The sequence below is a fragment of the Mirounga angustirostris genome, unplaced genomic scaffold, assembly GCF_029215605.1.
Source record: "Mirounga angustirostris isolate CCGP_5_RB_7025 unplaced genomic scaffold, mMirAng1.0.hap1 SCAF_2, whole genome shotgun sequence".
Lineage (NCBI taxonomy): Eukaryota > Metazoa > Chordata > Mammalia > Carnivora > Phocidae > Mirounga > Mirounga angustirostris.
In genome coordinates, this window is record NW_026991710.1 from 162544370 (window position 1) to 162560704 (window position 16335).

A 16335-nucleotide genomic window follows, 5' to 3' on the forward strand; every position below is an offset into this window, starting at 1 on the left:
GCTAGGAAGATAAAGTTGGACTAAAAATCCGGTTGGAACCTTGGTTAAAAAAAGAAGCTCTTGAGTTTTACATATAATAATTTATTAGTTGCTATTGTTATTCATTTATTTTCACTTATATAAATATTTATCATAGTTATAAGCAAAATAAATGATACAATATAATGAAATAATACACAGCCATATACTCAATGTAAGTCATTTTCTTCTGTTTTAAGAAGACAGAGTTTCACATGTTTCTATGATAAAGAGAAGAAGGATCATATCTTATATTTTTGAAATATAATTGTTTATTTTTTTTTAAGATTTTATTTATTTATTTGACAGATAGAGACACAGCGAGAGAGGGAACGCAAGCAGAGGGAGTGGGAGAGGGAGAAGCAGGCTTCCCGCTGAGCAGGGAGCCCGATGCGGGGCTCGATCCCAGGACCCTGGGATCATGACCTGAGCTGAAGGCAGACGTTTAATGACTGAGCCACTCAGGCGCCCCTATAATTATTTATTGATCACGAGCCCTGTTTGAAATAATGGGATGGTAGCTCTTCTGTACTGGTTTGCCATCGTCCTTCTGTTATACACTCCATAAGTTGCCTTTCTTATATTACTGTTTTGGTCAGCTAATTTTTCCCCACGGAAGTTCACACTTTCACCCTTTTCATTAGCTTTAGACAGGATGGAAGTGGGTAGGAGAGGACAAGGGAAATGAAGACCACTGGATCTCTGGCTTGTGGAGCCGGGTGGAAGGTGGCATGCTATCAGTTGGGAGAAAGAATACAGGAGGATCCAGAGATTACTGGGATTAAAAAAGAAGGGCGACAATGAATTTATTTTGGTTATGATGAGTTTGAAATGTCTTTGGGGCAGTCATGTGAAAAAATCTATTTGGTAATTGGATTAACAGATCAGTGCTAGAGATAATGGATTAGAGTCATTAGCACACAATGAAAAGCATGGGAGAGGATGACATTTTCCAGGAGTGCCCTGAGAAGATGGTTAAGAGAAGACCGAGGACAAGACCCCAGGAAGCACTAACACTCAGTGCGATGGCAAAGAAGAGCAGAGACCCCACATCTTTGTCTCAGGTTTCCTTTCCCACTTGGGGTCATGATGAGGCAAATATCTGGCCATGGGTGCCAGTTCAATGGGCAGTAAAGTAGGGTATTGCCTCTGATCTCCTAGATGTAAGAGCTTGGAAAATCCCAAGCGCAAGAGAGATCCAGAAATGCAGTACTGAACTCTACTTTGTGAGCATCTTTTGATGATCTCAAGCACATCTAGAAAAACAGTCTCCCCACTTCTGCTCCTCTCTCAGCAAGCTTTTCTCACAGAGGCCATGGGGTCTCAACTTTCACTGGACTTTTTGGTCCAGCTTGATCCGATTATTGCTCCAGATCCATCTCAAACCACGTTCCTCACAGAACCCTGCCTTGATCACTCCTTTCCCCCACACGTTGCCCTTCTGTCCCTGACACACCACACTCGCCCCTTTCCTAGGGCCTTTGCAGTTCTTCCTGAAGATCCTTCCATGGCCAACATCTTAAGGAGCTGGCTCACACGACTGGAGGCTTGTTGAGCCCCAAATCTGCTGGGCAGACTAGCAGGCTGGAGACTCAGGGAAGACTGGCAGCTCAAGTCCAAAGGCTGAACACTGGCAGAATCCCTTCTTGCTCAGGGAAGGTTAGTCTTTGTTCTTTTAAGGCCTTCAGCTGATTGGATGAGGCCTACCCACGTTATGGAGGGTTTTTCTCTCTTCCCTCATTTAAAAAATAATTTTTTTTTTATTAGGAAATGTTTTGAACAAACAGTACAAAGGAAACTATAAGTAACACCAATGATGTAACAAATGTTGTATCTACTTTCTAGGACACAATGAATGTTAGAAGCTATATTTACCTCATACCTGTTTTTCTTATTAAGAAATAAAGCCTGAAAGAATTAAGGCCCTCTCTTTTACTCCCTTATTGACATCTAATTACTTCTCTCCCAGGGGTGAACCACTCTTTTGAAGTTGTCCTTTTCATCCATATTTTTATACTCTCACTATGTATGTGTATGTGTGTGCATTTTTATAAAATATATAAAGATATATATAAAACATGCAATATTGTGTTTCACATTTACATGGTATCATGTTATAGGCATTTTTCTGCAGCTTGAGTTTTCTCCCAACATTACATTGTCTAGATTTTTCTTTGTTTCTAAATGTAGACTGGCTCATTTGTTTTACCTATTGTGCAGTATGTTATAATATACATATTATATACTGTTGGAGCTGTAATTTTTTGAGGGTCTAATATGTGCCAAGCATTACATTGAGCACTTTAAAGGAAGTAACTTTTATTCCCACTTTATAGAGGTAAGAACCTAGAAACTAAGAAGTTCTTTTCAGGTTTCTACCATTAGTGGCAATATTCAGAGCCAGATCTACTTAACTTCAAAGTCACAGCATATCTGAGCACTAATACAAGTGGGAACACCCATGTCATGCTTTTTATATAAGTTGGAAATTTAAATCAGTGAACAGTAATAACCACAGAGATTTGTTTCTCCAATACATGAGTGAGTTCACTAAATCTCACAGTGGTGAAGTAAAAGTGTCAAGGAACCTTCATTCAGCATAAGTTTTGCCCCATCCCCACCTATGAGAATAAGAAAAAAGCACATTTTTGTCCAGACACTATTTTGCTCACTCCCAGGTAGAATTTCAAGAAGCAGATATGTAGCACTCAAATATTTAATACAATGCCCCAAGGCCACAAGGGTTTGGAGTAATAGAAATGGAATCTATTTATTTTGCGGTAGTGGTTACCTAACTGTATACATTTGTCAAAAATGATCATTTGCACACTTAAAATTGGTGAATTTTATTGTATATAAATTATATCTCAAGCTGATTTTTTAAAAATGTGAAGTCCAAGAAGCACAGGGTTTTCTTAGTTCTTAGCATGGAAAGATAGTGCAGTTGACCATTGAACAAGGTGGGGGTTAGGGTGCCAACCCCTTGCACAGTTGAAAATCCACAAATAAATTTGGACTTCCCGGAAACTTAACTACAAACTGCCTGCTGTTGACCAGAAAACTTACTGATAACATAAACAGTTAACACATATTTTGTATGTTATATGTATTATGTACTGTAATCTTATAATAAAGTAGAGAAAAGAAAAATTAAGAAAATCATAAGAAAGAGAAAATGCAGGCGCCTGGGTGGCTCAGTCGTTAAGCGTCTGCCTTCGGCTCAGGTCATGATCCCAGGGTCCTGGAATCGAGTCCCACATCAGGCTTCCTGCTCGGCAAGAAGCCTGCTTCTCCCTCTCCCATTCCCCTTGCTTGTGTTCCTGCTCTCGCTGTCTCTCTCTGTCAAATAAATAAATAAATAAAATCTTTAAAAAAAAAAAAAGAAAGAGAAAATGCATTTACAGTACTACATTTATCGAAAAAATCCACATATAAGTGGACCCATGCAGTTCAAACCTGTGTTGTTTGAGGGTCAACTATATAGTGTAGGCTTGGCCCAAGACTCCAAGACCAGATCACCTAGGTTTGAGTTATGTTCTTCTCCTCTTTAAAAGGGGGTTAATAATATTTACACTGTAGAGTAGTTTTTATTGTTTTTTTTTTTTTAAGTATATCATCTAATATGTGTAACATACGTAGAACAGTGCCTGGCACATAGTGTTTCTGTTATTATGGCTACCCAGAACTGAACAGCTTAAGAGTAAATTCACCATTCCTGTTCTCTCTGCCTTTCTCTTCATTATAATCCTAATCTTGCCACAAAATATTGTCGTGGCAGCATCATATACGAGGAATAAGCGGCACTTCAATAAAATAGATCTTAATTACTGCTAAAATGTCCTCCTATGCTATTTTGACAAGTATTCTTTAGGGCCTGTCCTTAAAAATTCCAGAACCCAGGAGGTCACCCCAGAAGGCAACAGGAATTTGGAAGGACAAAAGGACAACTGCCAAAACAGGGAATAAAGTTGTTTGGAAAAGTTGAGCAGAACATTGCCAGTTGAGGTTGAGCGTGGGATTGGGAGGGAAGGTTCCGCAAGATGGGAATGAGTCCTAGCCTTGCTAAAATAATATCTTCTATTTTCTAGATTTAAAATCTTCTGAATACTGTAAGTCTGTTGGTTTTGTTTCCTTAGGAAGGATTGTTTTCTTATCTCTTTCCCTCCTGTCATCCTGTCTGTCTGGACCCTGAAATACAGTCCTTGTTTTTTGTTTTGTTTTAAGATTTTATTTATATTTTTACAGAGAGAGGGAATACAAGCAGGGGGAGTGGGAGAGGGAGGAGCAGGCTTCCTGCTGAGCAGGGAGCCCGATGCAGGGCTTGATCCCAGGGCCCTGGGACCATGACCTGAGCCGAAGGCAGACACTTAATGACTGAGCCACCCAGGCGCCCCTACAGTCCTTGTTTTTATTCATTTTCTTCTTGCATCTGGTCACCACATTATAGCCATTTTTAAGACGCACATTATGGCCTAGAATGTTGGTAAAGTTGGAGAATTCGTGTTGGAGAGCCCTCCTGGCTAAATTTAACATCCTGCAAAGTCATTTTACTTATTCTGGCTCCTGATTATGAGTATCCAAAGTGTGTAGATATATAATTAACTATACTCACTAACATGCTTTTTTATACGTCTTCAAGCAGAGGGCCAACAGATAAATAAACCTGAAGTTTGAAAGTCTGTTCAGAAACGCACAGACTCATTTATTCCTTCTCTCCGTTAGCATATCCCATCTCCCGCTAATATGCGACAGTGCTCAGGAGCTTAGAATTCAGCAGGGACTGGGAGTAGGAAGCTGGGGGAAAGCTAGCAATAAGTGTATAAACAAATTTCTGATTTAGGAATTTTCTAATTGCTTCTGTTGTTAGAGAATTCGCATATTTGCTTTACGCATCAATAGCTGATCATTATGCCTCTGAAATGTAATGCACACTTCCTTATTCAAATATGGATATAATTAGCCTGCTGGTGAAATGTTTCCATCCTGATCTGTTTCTTGTGGATGTCATTTGTTGTCATGGTTTATAATTGAACCTGCTTCTCAATGCTTTAGTCCCAATATTTTATATTTTAAGCTACTTAAAAAGCAAATCCCTTTCACATCTGTGGGATTTCAGTTCAGTTCACACTGCAGCTATTTTGATTGCTTCCATTTTTGACACATGCCTCCAAAGTTTCCTTCTGCGTGCAGAGCAAGTCCAATCCATTTCTGTGGAGGCAGCTGCTCTCCAGGACTTCAGTTCCCTCGAGCCCAGGGTCCCGCTGCAGCCCTGTGTCCCACGGACAGAGACTCACAGAGCCCGCCCAAGATTTCCTTCAGGCTAAAACCTTAATGAACCTGGGAACTGGCACTCATAAGTGATCATCTGTCCTTCAACTATTTTGATGAGGAGTAGTGAGTTCTTCATTGTGGGGCCATCAGATTTCTGCCCCCCTACCACACAGAGACTTTCAAGCTTCTGTCTTTCCGAAGCACATCCTGCCTCGTTCACATACATGATTCATACACTTCGTGGAGGGGGGTAGGTTGTGGCCAGCAGCAAGAATCTGCCATGTCCGTGGGCGGCAGGGAAGGACACCTGCAAGTGCATCCCCAGCAGTCACTGACCCACCCTGGAGAGGGGCCGGCACAGCTTTAGCTCGGAGTCCTGGGACTTCACCTGCAGTTTAGCGTGAAGCCTTCACCTACATTAACCATCAGAGCCCTTGGAATTATTCTCCGTAGTTCTATCTGACTGCCTAGTATTGGATCATATTCCCAAAGTAACTGAAGAGGAAACATAAAGAGGGTAAAGCTATGTACATTCATTCAGTCTTGAAAAGGGCTAGCTTTTCTGCAGCACATACCATGCATTATTGTGGGGTTTTTTGGGAAGACCCTGACTTTTCTCATACTACCCAGCATAGCAAACTGGCTGCAAAAATGTTAGTATGTATTTTCATTAATGTTGGGAATAGTCCATTAACCCCAAAGGCCTTGCTTACTTGAGTTTTTTAAATGATGCCCTTGAGTCTTCCCCCTAATGCTGCCAGTCACTGCATGTCATGGCCTGCGTGTGCCCGGGAGCCCCACGCTTGCCATTACCGATGCCCAGGGCTCCAGTCTTGTACTTTACACTGTGTTCTTGGAGACACCCAGAAGGACCTCGCAGGCAAGGAAAGGGGGACTGGGTGGGTGAGGGGCAAAAGAGAGTCACCTGCTTTGGGGGTCTGACTTCAGATCTTTTATGGAAAGGGGGATTCTGGTATTTAGAGAAGTACTTTTAATCCGTGCTTTTGTTGCCAGAGTTTTCTTTGTCATCACATGGTCTGATTATAATATTTGGACACTCCTTCTTTATGCTGGGAAAGGAGGCAGTAGAGTGTGGCCGTCAAGAGCACATCTCTGGGGCCAAATCCCAGCCCCCACCAACCAGCTGTGCAGCCTTAGGCAAGTCACATGACTTATGAACTTTTGTCGCTCATCTGTATACCGCAGACAATGATATTACCTGCCTCACAGAATCGTTCAAAAGATTCATGAGTTAATATATGTGAAGTACTTAGAGCTGAGTGTGACACACAGGAAGCCCTAATTAGTAAGTGTTAGCCATTACGGTAGTGAAGAAAGAGCAAATGATGTAATTTTAATTCTTGAATTATTAAGGAAACATTATGAATAATATTTTGAGAGCTCTATTTTTCCTCCTCCCAAGGGGCCTGAGACCTGAGGGCTTGACACCACAGTGTATCTCCCTCTAGATAGAGGATCTAGCAAGGGTCTCAGAGCCCCTCTGAAAATACTTCCTTTAAATACTGACAGGGTTAAAGGAAGCATAAAGAAGAAGGGAGCTAAAGTGGGAAAATATAGAGCCCTTGTCCAAGTTTAAGACCTCTGTACACTTTGCATTTGGCAGGGTTGCTACTTGGAAAGAAGTTCTTCTAAAACTCAGTTTTTTCTTTTATTCACCCCTTATCTAGGCACTTTGCAGTGTGGGACTTTGAGGTCACCTTAACAGCGGAGATGAGTTCCTTCATGAAAGTTATCTTAGTGCTATTTCCTCCCTGCAGGGTATTCTGGGCAGCCCAAGAAGCAGAGAATATAGGACAGATGACAAAAGAAGGAATGAGAGCTTCTTGGCAGAGCTCTGGAAGGGCAGCCCCCAGGCAGCTCTCAGCAGACCCGAGGTGTGGTCACGGGGAATGCTGAAGCCTGCTGTACTCTGGGGCTTTTCAGTCCCCGGCAACAGGAATTCTGAGCTTAGGGGAGGTGGCAGAGGTCACGGATGCATCAATTCTACATCCAGATGACTGTACTTAAGTCATCACTGACAAATGCATCTTCTTTATGTTGCCTGGGTCAGGGGTGCCTGGGTGGCTCAGTCAGTTGAGCGTCCAACTCTTGATTTTGGCTCAGGTCATGATATCGGGGTCCTGGGATCAAGCCCTGCATCAGGCTCCACGCTGAACTGGGACTCTGCTTCGGGATTCTCCCCCCGCCCCTCCCCCCCTCGCCTCCCTGCTCTATGTTGCCCAGGTTAGAAATGAACACCTCTTTGTGAAATAAATATTCATGGTTTAATTTCAGCCAATTTCAGGAAAATTTCATGAGCCCAATGGGGGTTAAAAAACAAAATATTTGAGTGAGAGACAAGAGACCTGAAACCATCACTAACTAATCCTATAACCTTGGGCATATACCTATTCTTCAGTTTTCCCATCTGTATGGTGATGGTAATAATACCAGTTCTGTTTGTGTTGAGTTGTTTGGGAATTAAATGAAATAGCAAATGGACGCACGCTGAGCAATGCAAAATGCTAGCACAGGGGTAGCATTCTGGTTGAGCTGGTGAGAGCCTGGACTCTGGGGTCAGACTGCCTGGGTTCAAGACCAGTGCTTCTCCTGGCCTGCCTAAGTGACCTGAAGCACATTATGAACTCTCTCTGATGCAGGTTTTGCTCATCTGAGATTTGAGAGTAGGAATGGTACCTGCTTGTCAGGCTGCTCTGAGAATTAAATGAAGTAAGGCACTGTTTGAGGAGTGCCAGGCAAACATTAAGAACTCCATATGCTACTATTATTTGGTTACCTTTCATTTGGTTTTTAAACACATACTTTCCAGATTCTGGACGTAGGCCATACAGATGTACACATATAAACAAAGTTAGTGGTGCATCCCTTGTCCCTATACATAACAATGCTCAGACTAGAGGCAATGGCTGCATAGAAGTGTCCCAGAGAAGAAAGTTTCTGGACCCATTATAAGACAGAATTACTCGTCAGACCTTTTCTGGGCATCTTGTAAGTGGCAGGTGCCAAGAGTGTGAAAATAAGTAAGATGTGGTGTTTGCTCTCTCCGAGATCACAAGGACGTGGGGCAGGGAGAGACAGAGTAGAATGTGCTGTGAGTACTCCGATGGAGCTGTGGATGGTACATGCCAGGATGGAGGGGGAGCTAGGGGAGACCCTGGATAGACCAGGGGAGTCTCAGGGGGAGGTGGGAACAGGTGCTCAGCAGGTGCAGAGGAACCTTGACTTACTGCTCAGAAAGCTTCATGCTATTGAGTTGCATCTTGGAGAATGAATAGGCATTTTCCAGAAGGAAGCTGTGGAGAAGGGCATCCCACTGACCTGCCCTCCTTCTGTAGGGTTGTTGCTGCCACTTGGATTTCCAGTGAGGGCCATGCTAGGGTTTCTGAGTTATTTCAAGTGTCTTAGGGTCTTTTGTGCAAAAAAATAGTCCTTCTGGGCCTGTCATGGAGCTCTCCTTTCACTCCAGTGGGGTTTAAAGCTGTGTTGGCCAATATGGTAGCCACTCCACATATGTGGCTCTTTACACCAAAACTAATTAAAATTAAATAAAACTAAAGGTTGAGTCCCTCAGTAACACTAGCTACATTTCAGGTCCTCAATAGCCACATGTGGCTAATGGCCTCCACATGGCCAGCCCAGGCATTTCCATTGCCACAGAAAATTCTGTTGGATAGCACTGTCCTGGTGCGTGCCCTGGCATCGTGCAGAGAAAGGAGTGGGACATTTCTCCCTGCTCCCTCTCAACTCCTGCTGTTGTGAACCTCCAGGCTGGGTGGTCAGGCTCCCAGGGGTTGTAGCCAGCTCTGCCCCGGGCTCTTCAAGAGCCAGAAGCAGTCCGGTGTGACCTCATGCAGTGACATCTGCTTCCTTCTGGACTGTAGTTGTTCTGGCACTGCTGCCTGGATTCCGCTTAAAATAGAGCGGGGCTGGGGGAGGATCTGGCTCGTTTCAAAAATTGACGAAATAAAAGAGAGCTTTTTATTTACCCCTCATCACTAGCACAGAAATCCTGTTGTGCACTCACACAGGCTTAGAGTATGTGTTAAGAGAGCTGGTCAGAGGGAGGTCGCCTGGAGGCATCCCTGCCCTTAGGGAGCTGGATGAAGGCCACTGCTTCAGAATTCTTAGAGTCATGCACCAGGGTAAGGAGATTGCCCAAGTTCACAGCGATTAATATCAGACACTGGATTCGGCCTTTGCAGTCAGGGACTCTCTCTGCAGGCAGACAAAGCTCACTGCTTGGCAGCAGTCATAGCCAGGCCTCTCTTCCTTCGATGGAATCGTGACAAATTGTACATGGACAAGTATCATCAGATGAGCCAAAAGAGTGTGCTCTTCTGGAATGATAATCCTGTTGTAAAGCAAAAAGAACAAAGCGTGGTCTCCACAGCACTTCACTTCTGAACCTGCCTTCAGAACCGTTGTGTTTGAGTCTCCATTATGATTTGCCACAAAATCATTTTATTGGGTTCTGGTGTCTCTGGAGATTACACAGTGCCGAGATCTGTGTGTAATGGGTAATAATTACAGTTTGAGAGGCTTTCGGGAAGTTTGGTTTACAGCTACTATCTGACCTGATTTTAGGAGGAATTTAACCTAACTTAGCCCAGGTTCAGTTATAATTTTCCAGAATAGCTTTCATTTTAGGAACCTAAATCCATCTGGATAACATGCTGATGTTATAAATTATAACATCTATCCCATCTGTTGAAGTAACTTGGAGTTTCAGAGTTAGGTTGTTGATAAGTCTGGAAGGAGAGAGAAATCTTTTTTCCAGAATGCTGCTTCTCCTTTACTCACCTCTGAAGGGTAGTTTCAGTGTCCGTGAAAAATATCCCTGGTTTCATAGACAATCAAATACAGAGTCTTGAAACTTCAGTCATGTTTAGTCCCTGGGTAGGCTGGTTACCTGTTGCCTTGTTTCAGATTATGGTTGTCATCTGTAATTTATCAGTAGGATCAGGTGTGTTTAAAAAGGTAGACTAGACCAACAGAAGCAGCAGTCCGTATCTGTTGGACCTTACAGGGGCATCATTTGAGCACCTGAAGTGGACAGTGCCGCAGCTGACCCTCGCTCACTGTCAGTGGTGCCTGCAGTTTCCATTGGCTCGGGTCTCATCAAGGAAAGGGCAGAAAGGTAACCGGAGGTGATAGAGATAATGCGCAGGCATCAGTAACCTTGCTGGGCCTCGATGCCGTAGAGCTGGAGGCCCTAGAAGAGAGGCCATGACTCTTCCGTTTCAGGGATATTTCCTATCTGTGAGTGGGGGGATCTGCCAAGCCTTTGCAACACCCCCAGTTCTTATCCCGGTGTTTCACTGGGGTTGAGCCTCACGGGGGTTGAGCACTGTGACTCTGAGGTGCAGGCTCTGGGGCCTCCTGAAAGGTACATGGGAGAAGAGAAGACAGAGGGCTGGCTGGTTGGTCTTGGCTAGGAGGGAATGGGCGATTTTTTAATCCCCCCCCTTATTAAAGGTCTACTTACAAAAAAGAAAAGAGAGATGCTTTTAAAAACACGATTTATTTATTTGAGAGAGAGCGCAGGTGGTAGAGCAGGGCGGTAGGGGCAGAGGGAGAGGGAGAGAGAATCTTAAGCAGATTCCACACTAAGCACAGAGTCCAGTGTGGGGCTCGATCTCATGACCCTGAGATCACGACCTGAGCTGAAATCAAGAATGAGACACTCAACCGACTGCACCACCCAGGCGCCCCAGAAAGCAGCGATGCTTTTATTTGATGTCATGCTCTGGATAATTAGGGTTCAATTCTCAATTAACTTTACTAATAACAAGACTAACGGGCTATAATAATCCATCCATTGCCTTTTCACCAGGAGGGTTTTTTTGGGAGGTTCCCTAATAATAAGATACAGAGTTTCACAATGGAGCTAACAGTGGAACAGAAGTAAGAGCTTCTATCTGCTGAGGTGAAAGGGGTCACTGGGAGAATGCCGCTCCTCCTCCCAAATCCGAGCCCGCTGATTAGGTGAATGACTTCACCATCTCTCCAAGATGTGTTTGTGCACTCTCCATATGTCTCACAACATCACTGATTCATCTGATGAACTACAATAGGAATAAGGGAAATTGGGAATATGAGTCAAACTTCATGAGTTTGGACTAGTTGGGGAAAAGGCTGGTCTGAATTAGTATGAATTCATGAGGCCTCTAAAGTATATATACATATAAAACTTCATATAAATGAAGCTTTATTTTGAATATATGTGAAGACAAACATATAGAAAAATATAAATATATGAGCATATGTATATCCACATATACATATGTGTATGTACTTTTATTCCTTTAAATGCCACTGAAGCATCATTTAGGAGTAACTACAGTAGAAAGACATAAACCTGGGTCCCTCCTGGTTCTCTTACTAACTTGCTGACTCCTAGACCAGGCTCCTCAGCTCAGCACTACTGATATTGGGGCTGGATGATTCTTTGTAGTGCGAAGCTATCCTACGCACTGGAGGATGTTTAGCAGCATCCCTGGCCTCTATGCACCAGATACCCATAGGATCCGTTGCCCCTGACAACCAAAAATGTCTCCCAGAGATTTCCAGACATTGTCCTGGTGGAGAACCACTGTTTAAGACCATGTAGGAATATGCTCCAGGCCACAGAGTCCTCATCAATAAACCGAGGAGGACACCTTCCAGTCCCCTCCCAGATCGAACGCTTCCAGGATGCCTGTAAAGGGTCCTACCAGACTCAGAAGCCACCTAACACCTGTGGTGTTATAACCGGGTGCACAGGTGGAAACGTATTCTGAAGGTTAAACACTGACGCTCTCATTTATATTATCCATTGGCTGTTGTCACCTACCCCGCTTGCCTGGTGACCGAATGCCAGATGAGTGATACTGTACTGCATTCTGAAGAAGTCCAAAATGGACTGGAAGTTGCTCTTACTTTTTACTAAACTTTATCCACGCAGCTATATAACTGAAGACAGTTCTGGAAATGATTTGGCTGAAATACCTGCTTTTCTTTCCTGCAGGTATTCTGACATTAAAGAGAGCAAATGAACTTCTGAGCACATGCGTGCCGGGCAGTTTTCTGATCCGTGTCAGTGAAAGGATCAAAGGCTATGCCCTGTCCTATCTGTCTGAGGATGGCTGTAAGCATTTCCTCATAGATGCCTCTACGGACTCCTACAGCTTCCTGGGCGTGGACCGGCTGCGGCACACCACCCTGGCAGCGCTGGTGGACTATCACAAGGTGAACCGGTGTCCAGGCTGAATTTGCTCTGTGAATGGTTGTCCTGCAGCAGCTTTAGCATTGAAAGGCAATTACAAGAAGAAAGATTGAGATGAGTAACGGGGGGATTAGTCTTTGATAATTCTTCCGGATAATCAGGATTCTAAATTACATTTCCTTTATCATTGAACCTAGTTCCTCCTCAGATAGGGAGAAGGCGCTGGGGCAGAGAATGGAGGAGATGCTCAAAGTCTGTGCACACACTGATCGCACCTGAGACCACTCTTAGTGAGAACTCAAGCCCGGGAGGGAAAAAGAATATATGGCAATGTGCAGATGAGAAAATCTCTTTTAAGATTGCCATAAACCAATAAAGCTTCACGTAAATCAAGGGCAAACAAGAAGTTATGTACTCTGAGGAGGCAGGGGAGGGCATGACGTTCTTATTTCTACTGTCTTAACAACCTGCCCACCCACAGCCCAGCCTGATCTCTGCCTTCTGATTCACAGGAGGAACCCATAACTTCCCTGGGGAAAGAGCTCCTTCTCTACCCCTGCGGTCAGCAGGACGAGCCGCCCGACTACCTGGAGCTCTTTGAGTGACAGCCTCCATCGTGTCATCCTGCTCCTTCCAGCTGGGCTTTCCTCTGGGTAAACGCTGCTCAACTAGGCCTTTGCGTGAGAAGCCAAAGTTAGCCTGCAGCAGAGCCAACACTGATCAACGGTCAAGTGTCCTTGGAGCCCCGTGGAAATCTCTCTTCTGCACAAATGCTGGCATTTAACGTTAAGAGAAAATTACCTCTGCATCCTATTCACTCCAAAAGTAAAGGGAGATGATCCCCAATTTCAGCAACTACATGAAGGATACAACCGTAATGATGTATATAAAATGAACACAGAAGAAATTGAAACCTTTTAGGAATTAAGGCGTACTTCAAAAACCAGTAGCTCCTGTCAACTATTTTATGACCTCTCCGCTCCCTCTTTGCATCATTTCGCAATGTCTCAGGATGGTGTTTGTGTTTAAGTTCCATGTTGGCCTTGGGGAACTGGCGGAAAAGGCTTCACTGGTGGTTGAACCAATGCTGCAAACACACTTCCTTTATTATGCATGTTGGAGCCAAGATGTAAGGAAGAGACATAGAAAAACAAACCTTGGGAATGTGAATCGAATGAGGAGTTAAAACTGAGGAGGAGAGGCTTACCGTGGCAGGAAATCCTCGGACGGTAGGGGAGTGAGCGAAGAGCTGTGAGCGTTTCCTCGTCCTGGAGGACAGCACGGGGCTCGCCCTGCGACCGTGGCTCGGTGGGAGAGCACACCACGAAGGGTGAGGCCCGCGCACTCGCCAGGTGCGGACAGACCAGCGCGGAGAGCGAGCCGTTGCAGGAGCGCTTGCTCTGGGTTGGATGGTGTCCCCAGGAAGATAGGTTGAAGTCCTAAACCCTGGTACCTGTGAATGTGGCCTTAGTTGGGAATAGGGTCTTTGCCGATGTGATCAAGTGAAGATGAGTTGCTACTGGATTCAGTGCACCCTCCATCCAAGGACAGGCGTCCTTCTAAGGGGAGAGGGCTTGGGAAACAGAGACCCGCAGAGGTGAGGCGGCCCTGGGAAGCCAGGGAATGCCAAGGAGTGCTGGCCACCCCCACAAGCCAGGGTCCTCCCTGGAGCCTTAGAGGGGAATGTGGCCTTGCTGACACCTTGGTTTCAGACTTCGAGCCTCCAGAGCTGTAAGAGAATAAATTTGTGTTGTCTTAAGCCACTGAGTTTATGGTCATCCGTTACAGCCGCCCTCGCAAACTCAGAGGTTCGTGTCATGACAGAACCTGATGGGTGTTGTGTACCATTTGTGGCTACACAGCCTACGCTCCTGAGAAGGAAGGAAGAGGGGAGAGGAGAGGAAGCTCCTCGCCGGCTCTGTTCCACTCTGGGATGCAGGTTTGCTCAGGCAGGAATCTTATGCCCACTGCATCCGCACCCCCCCCCGCCCCCGCCAGCAACTCTCGGGCCGGCCCGGCGAGGGGGACGCCTCTGGGCAGTGACCAAGAGTGCTCTGGGCCAGAGAGTCGTCCTCTGGGAAGATGGAGGCTGGCTTGTACTCCAGGCCTATCCCTGTCTCAGCAGTTTTTCAAAGGAGCAAACGTTGTGGCAGTTTATTCATGAGGTTGTTGGTTGTGTAACACACTCACAGACCCTGTAAAATGTAACCGGAGAAGAGGGTGGGGTACGTGTGTGTATGTGTGTGTATGGGTGCATGTGTGTGCTCTCATGAGAAAGTTTTTAAACACCGATCACTGTGAAGCGTTTCCTGAAATGTCCCACGTGTTTCTATAGTCTGAACGACAACTGTCAATGAGACATTTGTCCAAGACGACCTGTCTTTAGCTGTCATTTCTAACTGTGATTCAACAGCCATGACATTTTAGAATTGCAAAGACCACACAGGACCCATATCTGCCCACCATTAGCTCTCTGAACTCTAGTTTTCACTTCTAATAAAAAAAGTATTTTTTTAGTTGAGGTGTACTTGACATTTAACATTAAATTCGTTTCAGGTATACAACATAATGATTTGACATGTGAAATGTTTGTGAAATGATCACCACTGTAAGTCTGTCATCCATCACCTTAAAAAGTCACGAAATTTTTTTTCTTCTGATAACTTTTAAGATCTACCAAGTTGCTAAGAGCAACTTTTAAATGTGCACTCTAGCATTATCCACTATAGTCACCATGCTGTACATCCCCATGACTTATTTATTTTATAACTGCAAGTCTGTACCTCTTGACCCCCTTCACCCACTTTGCCCACCACCCCAACCCTCCTTCGCTATGGCAACCACCAATCTGTTCTCTGTATCTGTGAGTTTGGCTTGGTTTATTTGTTGTTTAGATTGCACATATAAGTGAAACCATAGGGTATTTGTCTCTCTCTGACTTATTTCACTTCACATAACAACATCAAGGTCCATCCGTGTTGCAAATGGCAAGATCTCATTCTTTTTTATGGCCGAGTAATATTCCATTGTGTGTGTGTGTGTGTGTGTGTGTGTGTATATATATATATATATATATATATACACATATATATATATATATATATCACCTCTTTTTATCCATTCATCTGTTGATGGACACCGAGGTTGCTTCCATTATCTTGGCTACTGTAAATAATGCTGCAGCGAACCTAGGCATGCATGTATCTTTTCAAATTGGTATTTCTGTTTTCTTTGGATAAATACCCAGAAGTAGAATTGCTGGGTCACATGGTAGTTCTATTTTAATTAAAAGAAGGTGCTTTTACTAGCTGATTTTTATTAATTTCATCCAGTTCTGAAATCTTATGGTTCTGTAATGAATAGAAAAGTACCCTGTAGTCACTAATCATTATGAAGACATACGATTCCAGCATCACCCTCTGTCTAAAATTATTTTGGAGGAAATAAGTACAGTCATATCCAGATATAATGACACTAAGTAACATCCTACTGTGGGATGATTTAGTAAACGGGAAATGACCTGACTGAATTAACCTAATAGTACAAGGGGGAGCAGATCTGAGTTCTGTAGGTTTTATCCTGTTGATTATTAATATTCAGAGGAATAAACTGTCCATTGTTTGACGATATGATGGCCAGCAGTGCTACTTGAAATTCTTAGGGAGGGAGAATGGTACAGAATTCAGAAAGTGATTAAAACCAAATGGGGTTGGGGCGCCTGGGTGGCTCAGTCATTAAGCGTCTGCCTTCGGCTCAGGTCATGATTCCAGGGTCCTGGGATCGAGCCCCGCATCGGGCTCCCTGCTGAGCAACGAGCTTGC

General features: G+C 44.3%; 1 protein-coding gene across 2 annotated transcripts in view; it reads left to right on the forward strand.

Moving 5' to 3' along the window:
- The window catches only part of SH2D4A (SH2 domain containing 4A), a 67142-nt gene extending 51059 nt beyond the window's left edge, over positions 1-16083 (forward strand). For both annotated transcript variants that reach the window (XM_045879962.3, XM_064585447.1), the window contains 2 exons: positions 12317-12537; positions 13027-16083. In XM_045879962.3, coding sequence (XP_045735918.2) covers positions 12317-12537; positions 13027-13119 — 314 coding nt within the window. In that variant the 3' untranslated portion in view covers positions 13120-16083. The remainder of the gene's footprint in view (positions 1-12316; positions 12538-13026) is intronic.
- The last annotated feature ends 252 nt before the right edge of the window (positions 16084-16335 follow it).